Source organism: Callithrix jacchus, chromosome 13 (genome assembly GCF_049354715.1).
Source record: "Callithrix jacchus isolate 240 chromosome 13, calJac240_pri, whole genome shotgun sequence".
Classification (NCBI taxonomy): domain Eukaryota; kingdom Metazoa; phylum Chordata; class Mammalia; order Primates; family Cebidae; genus Callithrix; species Callithrix jacchus.
In genome coordinates this window covers 91,257,106-91,279,455 of record NC_133514.1, presented here as the reverse complement: position 1 = coordinate 91,279,455, position 22,350 = coordinate 91,257,106, and the positions used below count along the sequence as shown (strand labels likewise).

General features: G+C 48.8%; 1 protein-coding gene and 1 non-coding gene across 23 annotated transcripts in view; both read left to right on the top strand.

The window, feature by feature from the left end:
* The window catches only part of ZBTB7C (zinc finger and BTB domain containing 7C), a 388,369-nt gene that overhangs the window by 241,289 nt on the left and 124,730 nt on the right, over positions 1–22,350 (top strand). For 10 of the 22 annotated variants that reach the window (XM_035270993.3, XM_035270992.3, XM_035270990.3 and 7 more), the window contains one exon: positions 13,675–13,800. The exons of the other annotated variants lie outside the window; for them this stretch is intronic. In XM_035270993.3, coding sequence (XP_035126884.1) covers positions 13,790–13,800 — 11 coding nt within the window. In that variant the 5' untranslated portion in view covers positions 13,675–13,789. The remainder of the gene's footprint in view (positions 1–13,674; positions 13,801–22,350) is intronic. 22 annotated transcript variants of the gene reach the window in all.
* LOC118147003 (U6 spliceosomal RNA) lies at positions 8,409–8,515 on the top strand. The gene has a single exon (XR_004733186.1). It is a non-coding gene; the product is annotated as a U6 spliceosomal RNA (small nuclear RNA).

The following is a 22,350-nucleotide window of genomic DNA, read 5'->3' as shown; positions in this document are numbered from 1 at the left end:
TTCCTCCATCCACTTTTCTCTCCTTTAATTTCCTTCTTGCAATGCTTCTCACAGAACAGTAACTTATGAAGAGATGAAATGAAGTTAAACAAGAAGCCCCAGGCAGAAGAGGCCCGACATGGTAGCCCTTGCTTTTGTTCTGCAGTGCGAATGGCTTCATGGCAGATGCCCTCCCTGAGCATGGCAATCTGAAGCCTTCCTTGCAGACAGTACCAAATACATTTAAGGGAGAGGGCACTGCCTTCTGCCACAGGGGTCCACATGAACCAGGGGCCTGGCAGGAAATAGGTGGCAAACTCCAATTCATAGATAATTTGGAGAGTTGAGTCCAAAGGCCACTGCAAGGTATAGGAAACTCACAAGACCCAGAGCAGTACCCCAGGGCTGTGAACACCAGGGAGCTGTTACACCCACAGGCACTAACGGGGCAAGGAGAGGGAGGGGCTGCTTTAAGCTGAGACAGTGAGGGTGGGGTGGAGGAGCCACCTTACTGGGCCTGTGACCTCTGGTCCAGGGATACAACCGCTCTGAGGCCTCCCTGAAGAAAGGGATACAAGGCATTAAACATCCCAACCTCAACCTCCCTTCCTCCAGTCTCGACCTGGGGCCCTACAGGCTGAGCTGAGAGGAGGCCAGAGGCAAGGGAGCCCATTACTGTGTCTGCAGGGGTTGGATTCCAGGGGCACAAGAAGAGTAGAGAGTGGGGCAAGAGGGGCAAGTGGAAGACCATAGTACAAGCCTCAGCCCCAAGATGAACCCAAGTTCTCAACAGGCCAGGCCTGACCTGAGGGCTGATTTCAGGCCCTCCAAGAAAGTCCATAGCTCACAGACACACATGCACACATGCACACACATTCACATACCCTCCTGGTGATCAGGGATTATAGTTCCTTTTGCCAGGAACACAGGAATGATGTCATTGTCACAGAAGTTTCCCCTGGAAGAGGAGAGATGGGGCCATAAATGAATCCATACTGAAATGCTACCTTGGGTCCCTTACTCAGAGAAGGAGCTGAAGAAGGGGACTAGAATAGTTCTAGCAGGGTGCCCCAGGAGTCACCAGGAGGGGGCCTTGAAGAAGTGCCAGCCAAAGGCAAGTGATCAAGGCAGAGAGCAGGAGGGCCTGAGTTCTAGAAGCTAAGTCTGAGAGTGAAGCAGGAGGGTGAGGGCGGCCACTTGGCTGGTGGAAGCCACCCTCCAGCTGGCCCTGCTCATCCTTGGCTCCTGGTCGTGCTCAAGGCCACAAGTGGCTCTTGGAAATGTAGACAGCTCTCAACTCTGTGCCCTGAAGGGGTTTATGCCGATGAAAACACCAGCAGTGAAGTGATGGATCCAGTAGATCCAACCCACCCTATGTGGGGCCCAGGCCAAGCACTTGCAGGCATCATCTCTCTTCATTGTCCCAAGACCATGAGGTGGGTATGGCCCCAGAGAAGGGAGCAGAGGCGCGAGAGATCAAGGCCACACACTGAACCCAAATGGGTTTGATTAGGAACTCCTCCCTGGCCTGGCTCCCTGCTGGCAGTCCCCTGGCTGAGGTGAGTCCCCTCCTACAGAGAAGAGAGCATCTTTCAAATGTTGGAACATATATTTACATTTTTTATTTGGGAAAAAGTTTAAATTATAGAGAACTACAAACATAAGAAGAATCCAAAGAATACCCTTATATTCTTATATCTCAGATTCACCCGCTGTTCACATTTACAGCACTTGCTTTATCATTTCTGTTCTCTCTTACACACACACACACACACACACACACACACACACACACACACACACACAGGTGTTAATGGTAAATTCCCCCCTACGTACTTCAGCATGTGTTTCCCAAGGATAGGCATATTCTCTGACATAATTATAGCGTGGTTGATCGATACATTTAACATGTACACAACACTTTTACCTAATCCATCCTTCATATCCCGATTTCGTCAGTTAACTTCATACTGTTCTCCCCAGCATTCCTCCCTCCGGTAGATCTCATCTAGGGTCGGATATTGCATTTAGTTGTATCTCTTTGTCTCCTTTAATCTGGAACCTTTCACAGCCTTTCTTTGTCTTTTATGACATGGACATTTTTGAAGAATACAGTGCCCTCCACTTATTTGTAAGACAGTATTCCTCATGTTGAATTTGTCTGATGTCTCCTCGTGATTAGACCCAAGTTATGTATTCTTGGCCAGAACCCTGAATAAGCCCTCTTGCTTCTTCTCAGGGAAGAATCTTCATCATCAGGAGGCCCTCTTCGGTGGTGTTCATTTTGATCTCCCAGTCCAGGCAGTGTCTGATTTCTCCATTATAGCATGACTGGGTTTTTTCTCCCTTGGAACTAGCCAGTGGTCTATGGGGAGACATTTTAAAACCATGCAGTACCCTGCTCCTCACTGCTCTCTCTCTCTTGATGACCCATTGATGACTCCTGGCTCATCCACCCATTAACGTGAGGTTGCAGAATGATGCATTTCCAGCTCCAGCACTGCCTCCATGCTTGCCGGTAAGCCCTTGGCCTTCTACTCTAAGCAACAGAATGCATTTATTCATTATCTTCATAGAATGAGGAACTCTGGTTTTTCCAATGATTTCGTATTTGACACACCACTATCCCTATTTTGAGTATGTTCTTACTTTCTGGTATGAGAAGAGGTTTCCAGGCTTATCTTGTACCTACCTTGCACCAGTGCTGGAATCAGTCATTTCTCTGAGGGGCTCTGGTTCCTTTTAGTGGGGAATGGTATTAGACTCCCAGAACCGGATTTGCTCATTGCTGTATGTCTTTGCACCTTGGCCCTTTCAGGGGACAAAACTAGGTAATATATGCATCTATACACCTATACATCCACATGCTATTCATCCACACACATACACATGCACATACACTTACATATTCATATTTTAGAAATCATGAATCCACACCAATACCTCCAATTCCAAACCACCTCAACAGGGTTGTTTCCTGCCTTCCCCATCTCATAATTACTTGTCCTTCTTCAGCAGTAAAACCTGGGCTCCCCAAACTGTCAACACAGTTCACTCATTTGCTCATCCTGTATTACATCTAAAATATTTTCAGAATTGTTTCACCCAAATCACTACAACCAACAAACCTCCTTCCCCTCATCCTCACCTTACTGTGCCATGTTCATAAATTACTAGAATAATTTATGAACTTTCTTTCCTGATTTTTTCTGTCCTTCGGTATGGTTTTAGTATTTATTTGAACTACAGTTAGGTTCCTTTTTATTTTCAGTTTGAGGGAGTTTTTTTCCTTCTCATTTTTATTAATTTAATTTTTAAAAATGTGTAGGATATTAACATGCTTTCAGAAGTCAAAACTATATAGAAAAGTATGGTTGGAGATATGTCACTCTACTCTGTAGCCCATTGCTTCCTTATAGGTAACCAATTCAATTGTTTTCTGCTTACACATTTATTTATTTGTGTAAAGAGAGCAAAATTATATGTTGTCTTATTTCCCCTTCTTTCTTACAGAAAAGGTAGCATTCTATATATAGATAGGTCGGTAGATAAAGATTTAGACATATTTACATTTAACTTTATTCATTCAATAATATATTCTGGCAGTCACTTCATATCAGTCCATAGAGGTCTTCCTCACTCTTTTTTACAGCAGTATAATACTCCATGGTGTGTCCGTATTATGGTTTATTCACTTGATCTCTTACAGATGACCAAGTAGGCAGCTTCTCATATTTTGCAATTACAAATAATGCTACAATGTTTGTGCATGTGTGTTTCATGTGGTTGAGGTTCTAAAAATGGGCTTTTCAAGTTGAAGAGGATGTAGTTTTGTTAGTTGTTGCCAGATTCCCCTCCATGGGGTTGTGTCAGCTTGAGATCCTGTTTTCCCACAACCTTGCCAATAGACGCTATTGTCAAGTTTTTGAATTCTTGCCAATTTCATTGGTGAGAAATGGTATCTCGGTGTAATTTTGTTTTCATTTATTTTATTATGAGTGAAGCTGAACATTTTTTCATATGTTTAATGATCTTTGTAATGTCGCTTTTTGTAAATTGTCTGTTTATGTCTTTTGTCCATTTTCTATTGGGTTTTTGGTTCTTTGTCCCTCAATTTTTAAGACTCTTTTATATATTAGTGATATTAGCTCTTTGTCTATGATATATGTGACAAATGTTTTCTCCCAGCTTATCATTTGCTGTGACTTTACTTATGGGATTTGTCATATGAATTCGTTTGTATAGTCAAACTACCCAGTCTTTTCTTCTTACAGCCAGGTTATAGAAGAATTCACTCATGTGGAAACATAATTTTTATGGCTATACAATGCTAAACCATAATTTTAATATAGATTCTCAAAGATGAATTGGAATCCCAGGCTGATGGGATAAAGGACAGAGGAGGGCAGAGGGGCAGCCCATTTAGAAGTTGGAGCAAGCCCTGTTGATTTTAGGATGGGGAAAGGGGACAACTGGTCTCTGCCCTGTAGTGATAGACATTCACACGAGGCATCAAGACCAGTCCTTGTGACACAGTGCAGTGACAGGACCCACAGGGAGGGCTGTGGACTTTGGAGGAGGGAGAGGTCCTTTGGGTTGGGCATTGAGACTCTGGGGCAGGGCCAGGACTAGGATGAGGCAAGTGAGGCACTCAGTGTAAAATTTAAGGAGGTGCTCACTCTCAGGGGCATGCAAGTGTAGGCCTGGCACCTGACAGCAAGTGCATCCTTAAGTGTGCTGCCCTAGGGCCTCACCTGCTTCCCGCTGCTGCCTACTCTTCCTTGGGGTGAAGAAGGATTTGCCAGGCCTTGGAAAGATACAAGTTGAATGGATGGGAAGGCGGAGCATATCACAGACGCTGAGACTGTGAGTGGGAGAAGCAGTCCATCCATGAGGGGACTGGCCCAGTCAGGAGTGGTGTGGTACTAGAAAGGTGGGATGGGAGGAGTTTGGATTTTATCCTGAAGGTCCTGGGAAACCACTGCAGGACTTTAAGAAATGATGACCAACTGAGGGAAATGGGGATGATAACAGCCACTTCCCAGAGTTGATGTCCAGATTAAATGAGATCATCTGTGTAAACCTTTTCAGTTGGCGTGGGGCCTGGTGTGGAGTGGAAGCCTAATCGTCATGGGTTTCCTGGGCTTCGAGGGGATCTACTGATTTTCCCAATCAGGCTTTGGGTCTAACATCCTAAACAAAGCAGGACTGTTCAAATTACAATGTAGGAATAGAAAGCTAACAAAACTTAGAGTAGATGAACTGTCCACTCCTATCTGGAAGCATCTTGGGAGGAGGAAGAGGGCATGTTCAAGGACTAGAGGAAAGTCGGAGCTCGCAGTTTCTCCAAGGCCTCCATTCACAGAACAGAAACCGAGGCCTGGGAAGGCTCTGCAGTGGGTTCCTGGCTCACAGTGAGTTCATGGCTGTGCCGGAGGCTCCTCTCCTGCCCCACTCCCCTCCCACCACCTCCTAGACAGCGCCTGTGCTCCTCTGTCTCTGCAACAGGCCTTCCCCACAGTCTGTGTTGTCCCCGAAAGTAGAAAAAGCGAGAAGCAGACAGGGCCAGGCGGCCCTTCCCACCCCCACTGTGGCAGGCTGGCCTGGGATAGAGCAGCAAGTCCAAGGCCCTTTCAACCCAGGCCAGCTCCCTGAGGGAGGGGCTGCCCAAGGACCTGAGGGCTGTCATTGCCCTCGGCTCCCAGCCCAGTGAAGGACATTCCCTGTGCCCCCATGGGTCACGCCAGTCGAGTGTGTGAGGAAATAAGTGTGCATTCTTCAGAGCTCACTGGTCTGCCTCTTCTCTGGCTTTTGCTGATAGAGGCCAGGAGGTCACCTGAGTCTCCCAGACACACTCATGGAGGCAGGGCATGAAGACTCTGCTCCAGCTCCCAACCCCCACCCCCCTCACCCCCTTCAGGCCGGCAGCTCCTGCTGAGAAACCTAATGGGTCCTGGGCAAATTCCCAGCCACCAGCCCTTCCTGCACCCCTGCCTGCTCCACCAGGCTGTACAAGTGGCTGCTGGACAGGCCATCATGACATTTAAGGGCACTGGGAAGCCCCTGATGCAGACTCATCTTACCAACAGACGGTGCTGCTTAAAATCCATCCTCAACACATCCTCAGCCTCACCATCCACTGCTACCTCTTCCCACATACTTTTCTCAAACTCCAGAGGAAGACTGACCTTCTCCCTCTGCCTGCAGCCTACACAGTAGGTTTCAACTTTATGGACAGGTCTTGCCACATCTGTTTTTTGTCCCAGGTAGCTGTGAACGAAACTGTCTGCCTCTTTCAATATGAACTACCCAAGAGCTAGAGCTACTTCTTATTCTGCTTTGAAATCCCCATATATGTGGATTGAGTGACTGACGTGAAAATGGAAAGATCAGTCTTCAGAGACTGGAATGAGTAAGCTTAGAGTCTGGCGTGATACTTGCCAAGTGGCCTCAGGGAAGCCACTTAAATTGTCTGAGCCTCTATTTTCTCATCCATTCAATGGGATAATGGTATCTACCTTGCCAGGCTGTTGCCCCACATAAAGCAGTCAGAGTACCTGGCCCAGGACCTGGGACCCAGCAGGTACCTGTTGCTTCATTCACAGATGCCTACTATGTGCCTGCTCTGGGCCAGCCTCCAGGGCAGCCAGGGGGTCAGCAAGTTAAGACTGTAGCACAGTTCCAGAAGCCTCTGTTGAGAGCCCTCTGGGTTGTGCTGGCACTGGGGCTCCAGGGATGGGTACAGCAGCTCTTCCCTCCAGGCACTAATGGTCATTCCCATTACGGGCACAGTGGATTTTCCAGGCTCCTTCCAGCCATGTAGTTGCTGAGATCAGCTCCTAGAATTTGGTGATGGATGATTCCTGGGATATTCTTCCCAGAGTGAAGGGCCTGGCCTAGGTAAGGGAAGTGAGGGCTGGAAGTGGAGATGAATTCAAAAGAAACAGAGGGCTGAGCTCCTGACCTCAAAGAGTACCTGGTATGGCATGCCTATTGCTCTCTAGGAGGGGCTGAGATGGCCAAAGCCAGCCTGGGTTCCTCCTGTCGGGAAAAGAGGTGTCAGCCAGCTCTCGGGAAAATCAAGAGCTGGGCTTTGTCCTCTTGTTTAACTTGGGGCCAGGCCTGGGAGCACTGGACAGAGCTCTAGGGCTCAGGCAGGGCCAGAGAAAGACTTAAGTGAGACCTGGTGCCTTCTTCTACTGCCAAGGGAGTTTCTGGGTCCGGGCCTAGCAGACTGGGACCTGCCAACCTCAGGTTCCAGATTCTAATGCCCCATTTTCAGGTAAGCAGCTGGTAAGAGACAGTTGAGTATAGGCTATAGGCAGAACCCAGGGCACAGCTCCTTATGGGATCAGAAAGTGAGGGGTCCCTGCCCTATGGGGCAGAGGGAGGGCTAGTCCTGGGGAAGGCACCACACTCCCATGAAAGGCCTGGACAACAACCAGAGAGGCCTCTGCAGTCATACATGGGTGCGGGGGAAGGGTCTCTGTCATCTGTCAGTGCATAGGGGATGGGTGCAGAGGAGTGGGGTGGGCCTAGTGAGGTAAGTGAACTGAGGAAGAGGCAAGTGAGGTAAGTGAAGCTGGGAGAGGCACCTGTGGGACCCCAGGGTTTGAATGACTTCAGAGGTGGGGCGGGGGGTGGCTCTCCCAAGAGTACCTGCTTACTCTGTTAAGAATTCAGTGGCTCTTTTTCTTCTCCCAGCCACCTCTAAAGGTCTGAGGACCAGTGGGAGGGCTGGTCCCATCTAATCCAATATCCCAGCCATGCCTTCCTGAACATGTTTGAAAATGCTCATCCCTGAGGCTGCCCCCTGGGTGGGGAGTTTCTCTGTGCTCATGATGCCTCTCTGCCTCCTCTCAAATCCACCATTTCTCCAGATGGGTGGATCTCAGAACCCCCAGCTCTTATCTCAGCCTGCGTATCCTTCTGTGGAGAGGCAGCCAGGCCCCCCAGGAGCTGTGATGGATGAGTCCCTGTTCAGACCTAGATGCCCCACTGCAGAATAGGGAAGCTGGATACTAGTTAGCCAGTGGGGTGTGGGTAGAGGGCTTCTTTGGCACAGGCCTGGCAAGCAGGTGTCCATTATTATCCAGCACATTAAGAATGTTGAGGCAGGGTCTTTGGTCCACTTGCTGGTGATACAGTGGAAAGCAGTTAAGCAGCTGGGAACCCTGTCACCCTATTGGACAGGCATGAGAGCACCCTTGAGGCATATTTTGATGGGGGAAGGTGGCCTTTTCAGGGAGTGCAGTTCAAGTGTGGCTTTCAATGGATAGATAATGAAATGACATTTTAATTGTGTTTCTGGCAAGTCAGGAGAGGTGAGGGGTGGGAGAGTAGATGGAGTCAGAGAAACACAGAGACCTTCGCTCCACTCTTGTCATAACAGAGAGAACAGACTTTATCATCAAAAATGGGACATGTTTGTACTCGCTTCGGAAGCACATATACTAGAATAGGAATGACACAGGGAAGATTAGCATGGTCCCTTCGCAAGGATGACACACAAATTCGTGAAGCAGTCCATATTATTTTCTTCTTTGAGACAGAGTCTTGCTCTGTAGCCCAGGCTGGAGTGCAGTGGCATGATTTCTGCTCACTGCAACATCCACCTCCTGGATTCAAGTGATTCTCCTGCCTCAGCCTCCCAAGTAGCTGGGACTACAGGTGTGTGCCACCATGCCCAGCTAATTTTTGTATTTTTAATAGAGATAGGGTTTCACCATGTTGGCCAGGATGGTCTCGATCTGTTGACCTCGTGATCTGCCCACGTTGGCCTCCCAAAGTGCTGGGATTACAGGTGTGAGCCACTGCGCCCAGCCTAGCAGTCTATATTTTAAAGAAAAAACAACAACAAAGGGACACTTCTGATAGTGGAAGTGGGTGTTATTATAATCATAAGGGAAAACAGGTGTAAAATGGGACCTTCCCTGGTAAACATGAGACTTCATGAGCCAGGATGCTTGGCTATGTTTTCTTCTCTCCATTTGCCCATGATAAAGAAGAAAGTGGACTGCACAGTGCTTGCCAGGTGTTCATGGGCCATATAGCCTGTAACAGGACACTGTGCCTTTCTGACCCTCGGCTCTGTCATCCATAGTTTCCTTCATTCATTCTGTAGATATTATTTTGTACCTTCCATGTGCAACACAGTGTGCCAGGTACTGTGAATTCAAAAGTGAAGATGGCAGGGCCCCAGTGCTGTCAGCTCCCTGGGGTCCCTGACCTCTCCAGGGACACAGCTCTAGCCCATGATGTCATGTGATCTAGTCTGGTGAGGTGAAACCATTAAGTAACAGCAGAGTAAGGCTGTCTCTGGATTATGTCCAATTGAGTGGTAAGAACAATGGCAAGGCAAGGGAACTGAGAGGTGAGGAGTACTGTGCTCATTTTATGGAAGAGGAACCCAGAATGCAAAAAGATAGGATAAAGCACACAGCAGCGTGCAGTAGGTGGAGATGGAATGCCAACCCAAGGTTTCCTGAAAATAAAGTCAGTACACTTTCTTACATCTCATCTTTCTCTTGAGTAGCCCTTGCCTGCTCCCCATACCCCCTGCAGCCATCTGGACAGCAGACCCTGTGGTTCACATAGACCTGCTTTGGGACAGGGCAAGTGCCCTGGACCAGTTGCAACATTCACCAAGGGCTTCTGGGCATATCTTACCTCAGCCACTTCCCTTCCATTTGCTCAGATTTCACAGCTGAGAAGTTGATCCAATAAATCTTTTGCTTCTAATCTTCCAGAGGGGTGAGGGTCAAGGAGAAAGGTGTGATAAGTGTTCTGAGCTGCTCTGAGGAAGGGGACAGGTAAAGAAGACATGTTTATGCCTGATGCAAGAGACACAACACCAATATTATCCTTTGTGCAACTTCCACTAAAATATAAAATAGAAAATTGTCCCAAAAATGGAAGACGATTTGCTGAGTTTTACAGGACAGGTGATAAGCCCTCAAGTCTTCTAGCTCTTTAATCTAGTGTCCCTCATCTACAAGATCTGCCTTCCCATTTCTTCATCCTCTAAGAATTGGTGTTTCTATTTTATTAATAAAATTCATTGGTGAGATTGAGCAATTTAAATCATTTATATTTCATGTACTTCCTTATTGATGTACATTATACATTTAATACATTGTATTATAAATTTAAACCTATGTCTATAACATATAATGCAGTGTTTTCTCCCAGTCTGTTTTTAACGTGGACTGTGGTATTTTTGTAATCAAATTAATCACTTTCCCCCTTATACTTGTGGTTTTTGTGTCATGTTTAGAAAAACCTGCACATCAACCACATATTTGTCAACAAAAATTTGTGTTTCCAGATCTGAAAACTTTGGTGCAGGGATCCCAGGAGGTTGTCTTGCAGCAAGTAAGCCTTTTCCAAGGACCTCTTTGCGGGGAGCCTCTGACTAAAAGGCCCAGGACAGCTTAATCAGCCTGGGCCTCACCATGAACCCTCACACAGACCTGGGCTCTTGCCAAGCTCTGCCCTTTGCTCCCCATGAGTTGGAGCCTGATAATAAGCTCAGTGAAGTGAATATTGACTGTGGCACCCTCAGAATGTGTTGTCCTGGTCACCAAGGCCAAATCAAAGCCTGTGGACTTGTTTTTCTTTTTGGTAGTCCTTTTCCCTCCCTTGTCTCTTCCCCACACTCTGAAAGGGATCTGAAATCCTACTCAAAGTGTTTTATGTGGGCAGCACCTTTAACCGACTGTTGCTGCTCTTATGCAAAACTTCTCACAGATCCGAATACAGAAAGCGATCTTTTCAAACACACTGTTCAGTGTCATTTTATAAGCTCTGCACTCATTGCCCTAGCATCTTCTCAAAGAAACCTGGAAACCCTGTGGCTGCTGTGTTCCACAAGAAACAAGAGACAAACTCGGGTAATCAGAAAAGGACTATTAATCCTGTTTGGGCTCATCCTCACTAATTCATTGTTTCTGGCAAGGGGGAGAAAGATTGCTTTGAAAAGCTTCTTAAAAGGACCTTGGCGCACACGCGCGCGCGCGCGCGCGCGCGCACACACACACACACACACACACACACACACGACCTAGCAATGCAGTGGCCTGCATTTAACATTTCCAAATAGGTTACTCAAGTGTTAGGTCTGTGTTGAGTCTGGTTGCCTTTGATGTCCCCCAGAACTTAGTGCCACAGGCTTTCAGGGTACATTTTCTTTGTTGGGGTACAGGGCTGAGTAACAGTTAACTCCAAAGAGAAAAGGCAAGAGATGGAGGCCCAAGCACAGGAGTAGCTGGAAGGAGGAAAGTGCTGGGCCAAGGCTCAGAATAGCTGAGTTCTAGAGCCAAAGGGTGAAAAGGGCAGAGGAAATGGGTAGGCTGGGGCCTGTGGGAGGGGCAGGTTGGACTGAGAGGGGAAGTGAGGGCGGCTGTGGCCTGGAGAGATCACTTGTCTGTGGAAAGCTTTCAAAGTGGAGATTCAGGAGTGGGCGGGAGGCCTGGAAGGGTACAGGGAGGGTTTGGACGTTGCCTCCGGCCAAGGAAGGACCAGACACAGGACTACCTCCAGATGGCCATTGTGCAGAGAACCAGCACAGACAGCTCAGGTATAAGGGTGGCACAAGGTTCTGAGGACCAGAGAGGGGCAGGGCTGCGCAGGCTCTGCTGTGTGCTTTCAGCTGAGATTGAGGTCAGAGGAAGAGGAAAAGGCCTTTTCCTGGGGCTTGGGGCTGCGATGGGGGAAACAGCCTCAAGAGCTTCCCTCCCATCCAGTAAGGACATAACAACTGATCCACCTTCTAGCTCAGGAGGTGCCCGATAGGTACCAGAGCCTTGTTCCAGTGTGGACAACAGCTTCCAGGCCCACTTCAGCAAAACCGTCACCAAATGTGCCCAATATGGTCCATCCATGGCTCGCCCCTGGCTGCCTGTGGCAGTGTAGTGCCCAGGCCCTGGACGCTTTGGGGTTCACTCCCTGACCCACCTCCCTGCTGGAAACTTCTTTTGCTTTCTCCCTAAATTGCTTCTTCATTGGTCCTGTTGGTAATGCTCAAGACTAGGCCAGGTGCTTCTACCTGCATGTGACCAGGACCCTGAGCTTCCGCAGGACTGGCCCTCCCTGCAATGACATCACTCATGTCAGGACTCCTACCCCCATGGCATCCCCAGGAGGGAGGTGGGGAGAAACCAAGGGTCTGAGAAGCAGAGGAGTCCAGCTTCCTGGTGAAGAGAATTGGCTCTGCAGACACAAAGGGCAGCAAGAAATTGTGTGCTGCCTCTTCTATGAAGCATCTATGATACACAGGTTTCTCCTACGCAGGGTTCTTATTTCTTCAAAAATAAACAAATAAATAAATAGAAGCATCAAATTCTCAGAGATGAAAAGTAGATTAGCAGTTACCAAGATTCAGAGGAGGGGAATGTTGGAAAGTTATTGCTTAACAGTTAAGGTTTTGTTTGGGTTAATGAAAAAGTTTTGGAAATAGTGGTGATAGTTGTATAATACTGTGAATGTACTTAATGCCACTGAATTTTGCCTTAAAATGGTTAAAATAGCAACATTTATGTTATACATATATAAGTATAAACATTTACCACAATTAAAAAAAATTATTCTCCTATAAAGAAGCAATCACAGAGTTCAGTCAAAAAAATCTGGGAAAAATGTATTATGCAGTGTGCAGTGTGCCAGACAGGCATGCCATACTAATTTTTTTATTTTTTTTGAGATGCAGTCTGGCTCTGTTGCCCAGGCTGGAGTGCAGTGGCGTGATCTGGGCTCACTGCAACTTCTTCCTCTCAGGTTCAAGCGATTCTCCAGCCTCAACCTCCTCAGTAGCTGGGATTACAGGTGTGTGCCACCAAGCCCGGCTAATTTTTATATTTTTAGTAGAAACAGGATTTCACCATATTGGCCAGGCTGGTCTCGAACTCCTGGCCTCAAGTGATATGCCCACCTTGGCCTCCCAAAGTGCTGGGATTACAGGCGTGAGCCATCGAGCCCGGCCAGCATGCTATACTATTAATAAGAATAGTTGGTCATTTTAAAAAGAGGAAAGAAAGATCCAACTTTGAATCCAGGCCCTACTTGCTTGGCCTCCAGGCCTCTTACCACCCTTTACCTGAGTTTCCTCATCCGGAAAATGAGGCTTATGTGGCAGGGAATATGTGTGCTTGTGACAGAGCTGTGCAAACCCTGCAAAGAGGGGCTGTCATGGTTACAATGTTCAAGTTCCCCATTCCTATTAAGCAGCTCAAGTTCTCAGAGCCAGGGAGGAGATTCTTGTTGGCTAGAGTCCAGGGCTCTATTTTGAAGTTAACCTTGAGGGCATGGCATTTGGTAGTGGGAGAGGTGTGGAAGGAGCAGAGAAGGGGGGGTGGGCAGTGAGGGGCAGGGGCTTTCAAAAGCTCATAGCACAACAGGAACAGAGTGACAAGCTTTGTCTTTGAAGGTGTCCCAGCAGTTTAAGACAAGGACAAGACCAGGTGCTGATGAGGCCAAAGTTTGAGGGTCTGATCCCTAACAAGGCCAGGTCTGCTCACTCTGCCTAAGTTTGCTCTGTTAATATAGAGGAGGACCTGGGCCATAGAGTATGGGCAGCTCTGCAGGGCAATTCTTGTTCATCACCGGACACTCATCGTCTCTGAAGGACGGGCCATGTCAGAGTGTTTTCTTAAATCTGGATGCACGAGGAACTGGAATAATCAGTAACATTTCTCACAGGCAGAGCTTCTCTGAGCTGTGGGCCACAGGAGGCCAGGAGCTCTCCTCTAAATTGCTTTGTGACCTTGGACAAGAACCCTCCCCTTCCTGGACTGCAAACTTCCTCCTCCGTAAAATGAAGGGTTGGTGAGTGTCCCTTCCACCTGTAATGCTGGGATTTTGCACCCATACTTGTTGGTGGGAATGTGTTCAAGCAGAACGTGATCCACCTCTTGATCGGCAACAGAATGTATAGAATTTTTTTGTTTTAAGATTTCCTAAGAAGTAATCTTCACTTGCTCCCTTTGCCAGCTGGGCAACCTGGGCAAGCTACTTGACCTTTCTATGTCTCTCTATTTTCATTTGTAAAATAAGAACAACAGCAATCCCAGCTTGGTTGGATATGGGGGGTTGGGGCCCGTGGTGAGGACTAAATGGGTTAATACGTCTAAAGTCACCTGAACAGTATCTAGCACACAGTAGGTGCTTAATAAATGTCTGGAGCTCCTTCCAAGTGCCCAGCACTTAAAAATTCTTCACACTCTAGATTATACTGAGTTTTCCGAGAGATCCAGAGAAGGCAAGGAAGCCCATTCTCTGTATTCAAGGGGCTTACTAGCCTTTACTTAGAGATGCAAAAAGGTGCTTATGAAACAACAGCCAACAAGAAAGTAGCATCTTCCACATGCTGGAGGGGTCCTGGTGGGTTAAAGAAGGAGGATCAGGAGGAGGAGGAGGAGGAGGAGGAGGGCACTTGATCCAAACCATGGGTAGGCAGGGAGAGAGAAGGGAATTCTAACAGATGAATACATATGGGTACGTATATGTGTGTGTGTGAGTGTGAGGGGTGTTGTGACTGTGTATGGGTGAGTGTGGGCATGTGTATGTGCATGTTTGCCAAAAGAGCATGAACAAAGGCTTACCCTGGATGAGAAGTCTGAGTCTTCAACTCCCCTACACAGCACCACACTGTGTGATTGTGTTGCAGTCACATGTTCCTCTCCTGCTCAGTGCTGGGACCAGGAACGTGCCTGCCTGTGAGTCCAGGAGCAAGCCCTTGTGCATAACCCAGGGTGTGATTAATTTAATTATTTCAAAAGCCCCTTTGGTATTTCACGAGGGTCATGCCCCTGGCTGTGGGCTTGAATACAACTGCCGCAGGTTTCAATAAAATCAATTAATTTAATTTGATTTGGTTTTATGTACTTGGAGCTGGTGCCTCTTGAACTCAGTGTGAAAATTATTGTAGAATAAAAATGCATATTAGTGCCCAGAGCCCAGTGTCCTTGGACTGTCTTCATGGAGCCTGCAGTGCTGATCACAAAGGCAAATCCCCTCTAACCAGGCAGGAGCAGCTGCCAACTGCCCACCTAGTTAACCCCTCAAGCTTCAGACAGTGTTTATGGGCTGCTTGGAGCATTCTTCTCACTTCCCAAAGAACTTGCTTATCTGGTAGTGAAGCTAAGGGATTTCCATTTTGCTTTCATGAAATGGACTCAAAGAGACTTTAGTTGGCCTTGGTCACCAGCTTACTGCTTTTTTGTCACTGTTAATGAAATTAATTGACGCAAGATGGTGCAGTGGATTGAAAGGCAGCTCTGCCTCTTAAGAGACACATGAAGTTGGACAAGTCCTTTCACTTCTCTGGGCCTTGTTTCTTTGTAAGTAAGAGGGCTGGACATCTGCTGGATGGGCTGATTCCAGCTCTCAGAGTCACACACATTCAGTGGGGCAGCTGGTCTTCCTGGGCTGCTTGGGGGAGCCTGTCCCACTGTTAAGCCTCACTCCATTTCCATTTCATTCAAGAGGGCACCCAGCATGTTAGTGGAATGGGTGATGGGATTGATGATGGGCCCTGCACCCTCCACGTGTGGCTTCTCCCCAACATTCCTATGGATCAGAGCAAGCATTGCTTTGAAGAAGGGAGGCGCTCAGGGGCCTAGAAAGCATCTGGCCAGGCCATTATTTTACACATGAGGGAACCCAGCTTCAGAGTCACACAGCCACAGTCCAGGACTGTGCTCATGCCCCACCACACTCACAGTCATTATAAAGGGAGGAGATTTTGCTCAGGGCTCATTTCCCAACTGTCCTTTTCATTCCTTTCTCCTATCAGGATGGGAGGGAGATGGCCAAGCCATCTTTGGGGCCTCTCCAATGAAGCAGATGGTGACATCAGTCATTCCAGCACCCCTATGTCCCTTCTCAGGCCCAGTGGCTGCTGCTTCATCAAGGACCCACGGGCCCCATTAGGAAACATCCCCCCCAGTGCCTGAGATCCCACTCTTAGCATTTTCAGTCTCCTAGACCGTCAGCCCTTCCCACTGACTTCATGCTCAGCACTGAACGTTCATCCTCCTCAGTGGCATTTTTCTCCCATAGGTCTTACCTCCCCAGAGCTCTTCTGTAGCAGAAACTGAGCCTGTCCTCTCCGTCTTGTGTCTCTTATTTACTGAGAGGCACTATTGTGTGCTGAGAACTGCCCTGGATACTGTACATTCTCATTCAATCCAGCATTGGCCCTGGAAGATGGGCATGATGGTCCCTACTGTGGGGGAGCTTCAGCTGGGAGAGGAGAAAGACCTTTTACAAGGTCACACCCAGCTAAGAAGTGAAAGGGCCAGGATTCAACCCCACATCTAACTCCAAGACTCTTGCATCACACCAAGTGACCTCTCTTGCGCATAGGAGGTGCTTAACAGTCCTTCATGACCAAGCAGCCTAGACAGCCCTCTGCCAAACTCCAGAGGTTGGGAAAGAGGCAATAATTATAACTACTATCTATGAAGTCCCTATTATGTGCCAGGCACCAAAATGAAACACTCAATGAGGCAAATACTATTATTATCTCAATTTTACAGATGCAACAACTGAGGCCTAGAGAAGTCATTTGCCCAAGGTCATCCAGCAGGGAGTGAGCTGGGCTTCAGTGCGGCCCTGCCTCTGAGGTGGAACCCCTGCCTCCCTCTTTCTGCTGGATTCCTCTTTTAGCTCCCCGTGGCTTTGTTTCCCGTAGAAGGTAGAAGGCTGCCAGGGAAGGAGGCTGGGGCCTGGGGTGGTGTTTGCGTCTCCGGGACGCCTGCAGCAGGCACTGCCCTCCACCCAGCTGATAGCTGCAGCCTGGCCTGGCACGAAGCCCTGCCTGGGGGTGGGTGGACGGCCGGCGGCGGCGGGGGGCCGCCTCTGCGTTCACCCCTCTCAACACCGCCTCGCCCCCTGTGGGGCCAGGGCGGTCCCGCCCGCTGGAGGAGGCGCCAGCCTCTCTGGCGGTAACCGGGTAACAGTGGGTAGAAGCGGCGCAGCGCCGGGCCACGGCCTCCCCGGGAGGCGAGTGAGTGGGGATGTCAGGCTGGAGCGGTGTGAGAATGCGGAGGAGAGGCCCGGGAAACAGGCTGCGGCCGCCAGGAGGGGCGCGCGGAGGGAGGGGTGCAGGCTGGGGTGCCCGGGAGGAGGGCGGGAGCGCCCGGGAGGAGGGCGAGGGCTCCGCGGGAGGAGAGAGAGGCCACTGGGGCACTGAGGGGAGGGAGCGGGCGGGGCGCCAGGGGTGGGCGGGGCTAGAGGCAGGGCACCCGGGAAGGGGGCTGCGGGCAGGCAGGGAGTGTGGGGCGCTTGTGGCCCGGCAGAGCGGCTGTGGTTGTTTTATGTCCCGGATTCTGCTTTCTCAGAGATCAGGAGAGCGAGGCTGGCAGGATGGGAAAGGTGGGCGAACCAGTCTGAACAGGCTGGGTAACTGGAGAAACATGGGCTTAGCGAACTGGGGTACTGCCCAGCACCCTCTACCCTCACCACGCTCGGGAATTTTTCGTGAATCCACCCCGTTGGTTTTACAGTTTCCTCTCATCCCGGCCCCACCCTGTCTCCTGACCTACCCTCCCTTCCTCTGCTGGCTGAGCTGGCTCTTCCAAGGCATCAGTTAGCCAAAGGGAGGCACCGGCTCTTGCCCTGGTCTCTCCCACTCCCAGCCTCATGGAGAACTCAAATCTTGCACGTGCTCTCTCTTTGTCTTTCCTTGCCCCCTTCCCCCAAACCCTCTGGGACTTGGTAAAGGAGTTCTTGAGTCAGCCCAGGAGACCCTCATCCCCCTAGCTCCCTTTAGGGTCCCTTCTGGGTCCCACCCTCCTCCAGCCTCTGGGACCCAGGGCCCACAGGTTGCCAGGCCCCTGCTGGCAGGCAGGGAAGACCCAGACAACCTTAAAAGGGTGGGAACCACACCCTTCTCATGGCTGTGTGCATTTAGCTTGAAGGTGTCTGCAATCAAAGCCCCCGCCCCAACCTCCCGTGGGGGCGGTTGGGGGGAACCGTTTTGTTTCAAATGGTAGAATTCCAGATGCAGGACCCCAGATTATGGGGAGTGGGTGGGGAGAAATATTTGGGGCAGGGGAGGCCTTTCAAGGATCCCTCATATCACATCAAGAAGGCCACCTGGCCCCCCTCAGACTGCCACTGCCCTTCCAGGTGACTCTCCCTGCAGCCAGTTCAGCTTCTCACTCATCCTGAGGCTGTGAGTTCTTCCATTTTCGGGTAGCAAACAGGAGCCAAAGGGGAGATTGTTAGGTTGTTAAGCTTATGCTTTCTACAAGCTTGGAGCTCTTTGACCAAGATTGCTACTATTCATACATCAGGGATGTTATTTAATAGATTAAATAACTGGGATCTTTAACAACTGGACCATAGGCATCCTCAGCCCAGCCCTGGGTTTGCTAGATGAGGCCCTTGAGACCCAGAGATGACGACCTGCCCAAGGTCACACTACTTGTTAATGGCAGAGCCACAACTCTGACCAGCCTCCTAGCTCCTCATCCCAGTGTGCCTGCTATTACCCTGGGCTTTAAGTTTAAAGTAGCTCCGTGTTAGGGACCTAGCATAACACCTGTGTGGCACAGAGTAGTTGCTCAATTAATACTGAGGAAATGAATGAACATGCCTTCAACAAGAGGTCTGGATTAATACATCTTTTGGAAGAAGTGAGGCTTCCATGGTGCTTGGGATTCTAGCTCCTTCCCACTGAGTGTGCTAGCGAAATGTTTCTCCAGGGTAGTTGCCAACAGTGAGCCCCATTGGAGCCTGGCATCATCTTTGGTCACTTCAAGCCCAGTCATTGTATGGGAGGAGATTGTGGGTCTGGAAGTGGGTCCAAGCATGAGCCAAATTGGCAACTCAAGATAAGAGCGATTAATGCTATGACTCTTTTCCATTCATAACCCTCAACCAGTATCTGAACAGGTTGCAAAAGACCAAGACATGTCTGTTCCTGCAGGGGTTCTTGTCATCCTGCAACCCTGCCAGGCATTGTGTGAAGAGGCCACAGCCCCACGGATCCAGCATCTCTTGGGGTGGGAGGCCCCTAGGCTCTGGGCTGCCCAGAGCTCTGTGAACCAAATGTTCATGTCTCTGGGGTACTGCCTGCTGGGCATTGGCTGTCTGTGAACACTGCTATGGCATGTGGGAGGGGGGCAGCTCTTTGGTAAAAAGTGAAAGGAGGCATCCAGGTCATTCTGGCTACTATTACCAATTTTAATAAAGTATTTGGAGAAGAAAGAGGCTGAAATGAATGATTAAAATGGTATTTTGCATATAGTAGAAGTTCAGGAACCTCACTGACTTGAAACTGAGGAGAGTTGAGCTTGGTTTGGTAAATTGATCTTTGCACCATCTGTGAACACAGAGCTGATGAATAAATTAATGCAGACGTGATGTGTAGTAGCAAGAAAGGAATATGCATGTGACTTTCTTGTGATGATGAATTTTGGGCAGAAGCAATTTAGCTCCATTCATCTTGGTAAGCCTTTTCATTGGCCACCTTCCAGGTGCCAGGCCCTGTGCTAAATGTCCTATAAGTATTGCTTTATTGAATCCTCATAAGATCCCTATGAGGTAGGAATTATCATTCTTCCCATTTTAAAGACAAGGAAACGGAGGTCAGATGAGTGGAAGACCACTGGGATTCACACCAGAGCAGTCTGACTCTAGGGTCAGTGTGCTTAGCCACCACATGTGCAGGTATTTTATGTGCATAAAATAGAATAGGGAAAAAATAGAAAAGGAGTAGAATAGAAATAGAAAAATAGAATAGGAATAGGAAAGGAAAACGATAAGCCATGACCCCTACTCTTCCAGATCCTTCTGATCTCTTTGGGAAAGGAAAGCACAGAATGTGGCTGTGCTCCTCGAGGCCAGGAGTGGGCCTGACTCTCTCAGCACTCCCTGCCCCTCTGAGAAAGGGCCTAAGAAAGATGCAAGTGGAGCAGTTGGCCAGGCCTTCATCCCTTCCCATACACTGTAACTCCCCAGCCCCTGCCCTCTTCTGGGGAGCTCCCTGTGTGTGGGGAGACCCAGGAACTTGCCATCAGCTTCATGCCCCACTGTAGCCTGTCCCCTCCCCCAGCAGCTTTATGCCCACCCCAGGTTATCAGTAAAACTAGGTGCCTTCAAAACCTCGAGATGGATGGACAGGGCTGTGAGGTGAAGAAGGCTACGCCTGACATGCTCCACTTGCCATCCTCTTCTTTTGGAGTCTATCTTCTGTTTCCACCAGGGCTGGGCCAGGGACATAGGACACTCTACTGCACTGCCAGATCAATAATCAAAACTGAGTCTTGCAGACAAGGGCCTAGGAGCTAGGAGAAGGTAGGCGCACCCAACAGCCATTCAGAATTCTGCAGCTCTGGCCCCAGAATGCTTCCTCCAGACTCACAGATGTGAGCCAAAAAGGTCTTTCAAGTTTATCATCCCCACCCTACCCCTCCAAGCCCCTCATTTTGCTGAGGAGAACAGTAAGAACCAGGGAGGGAGAAGTATTTGCCCTAGAACACACAGCCCCATAGAGACAAGGCTGGACTCAAAGCTGGACTCCTGTCTCCCAGCCCCAGCTCCTGTGTGTATGTGCCTGTGGCTTCGGGAAGCAACATTCCGACCCATGGTCATCCTGTAGCCTGCAGGAGCCAGAGTCATGAGAAAGGTAACTTGTTTGCCTGACATCTTCACAGCCCTGCCCAAAAGCAAACCACCCATTGTTCCTGATGGGCACCTTTGACAGCCACCAAAACAAATCCACCAAAAGCAAAGAGAAAAGAGAAATAGGGCTGGAAGCCAATGTTTGCCCCTGGTGGTAACCTGGACATATTTAACTTGTCAGTTTGTCCAGGCCAGATACCGTTTTGTTCCTGCTTGAAACAGATTTATCCAGCCTATGTGTTCCTTCTTGGCAAAAGAGAGAGGAGGAAGGGACGGTACCCAGGGCATCTAGGATGTTTGCCAAGTACCTGCTCCCCACCTGCCTTAAGCCCTATCCCCTCTTTCCACCCCCAAATGACCACCCTTAGTTGATACTGAGTGGGATTTGAATTTCTCCCGCAGGGTGGGGCACACACGTGGCATTTTGCCATTGGTCTACTTTGGCTTGGGAGTTGCAGAGGCGGGCACTAGTTGATGTGTTTATTTTAGCATGCTTATGTGGCACCTGATATACGTCAGCGGCTGTTCTGAGCACTTTACAGATACTGGCTCAGGTAATCTACTCAGCTTTTACAGATGAGGAAACTGAGGCAGAGAGAGTCTAAAAAATTTAGTCTAAAACTAAATGAGATGTTTTAGTCTCGTCACATCACACAGTGAGATGGCAGAACCAGGATGCAGAGTCTGCCTTGGAGTCCCTGCTGTTAAGTGCTGCCTTTCTGCTGGGACTGCCAGGTTCTTGCTACTTTGACAAGTAATGTAACCAACTGGGTCTCTGTTTCCTCATCTGTAAAACGGGGAGAATAATATTAACCTTCAAATGGTCACAAGAAGCACAAAGGGCTCTGCATACAGGAGGACCACTTCTTACCTGACCGTGTTCCCAGTTGGGGTTGGTTCGTCTCCCTGTTTCCTCATCTCTCCATGGTCAGTGGGCTCTGGTGGCTCTTATTGCCTCATGGGACCAGTGAGTTCCTGAGGAGATTTCTGGACCCCTTTCCCCATAGCAACCTTCCCATGTTCAGTCCCAAACCAAACCTATTGTCTATATTAGTCTTTGTTATTTCTATGCTATTTATGTTGCTGTGTTATTTATATGTTTCTTCTTGCTGTTAATGCTTTTATTTATTGAAAAGCTCTTCTCAGAGAGAACCCCCAGGTTATAGGCAAAAGTTACATAGAGGCAGCTGGGCTAAGGTCACCTGCAGAGCTCTGCTTGGCCAGAGTTGGTTCTACTCCCTTCCACCCTTTGGAATCGCAGCTTGCCTACCCTGGACCACTGGTTCACTCTCAATGAAAATTCTGGCCTGTGTTCAGAAGATGCCTTATTCCACCCCTAACACTGAAGGTTGGGGAAAGCCTCTGAGTGCCAGGCAGGGTCAGTGCCTGCCAATCTGCAGCGAGAGATTCCCCTAATGGGGGCCACTCTCCCTTTCCAATCCTGGTCTCTTCTCTCTGTTATCGAACATCACTCACTCTTGGGGGGGAAAAAACAAATATTCTAAGGGAGACTTAAACTTTACTTAAATTTGACATTCCCTGCTGTTTTTTGCTAAGTACCTTAATTTTTCCCAATTGAGACAAAGAAAGAGAAAAAGGTGTAATGATGGAAATGGATGGAATTTGAACACAGAAGTATCATGAGACTTCCCATTGTTTGGCCAGTGTTTGATGTTCTTAAGAATGTATACAGATTTAACTTTGACCAACGATAGTAGCTTAAATCTCGTGGCTCCATCAGCC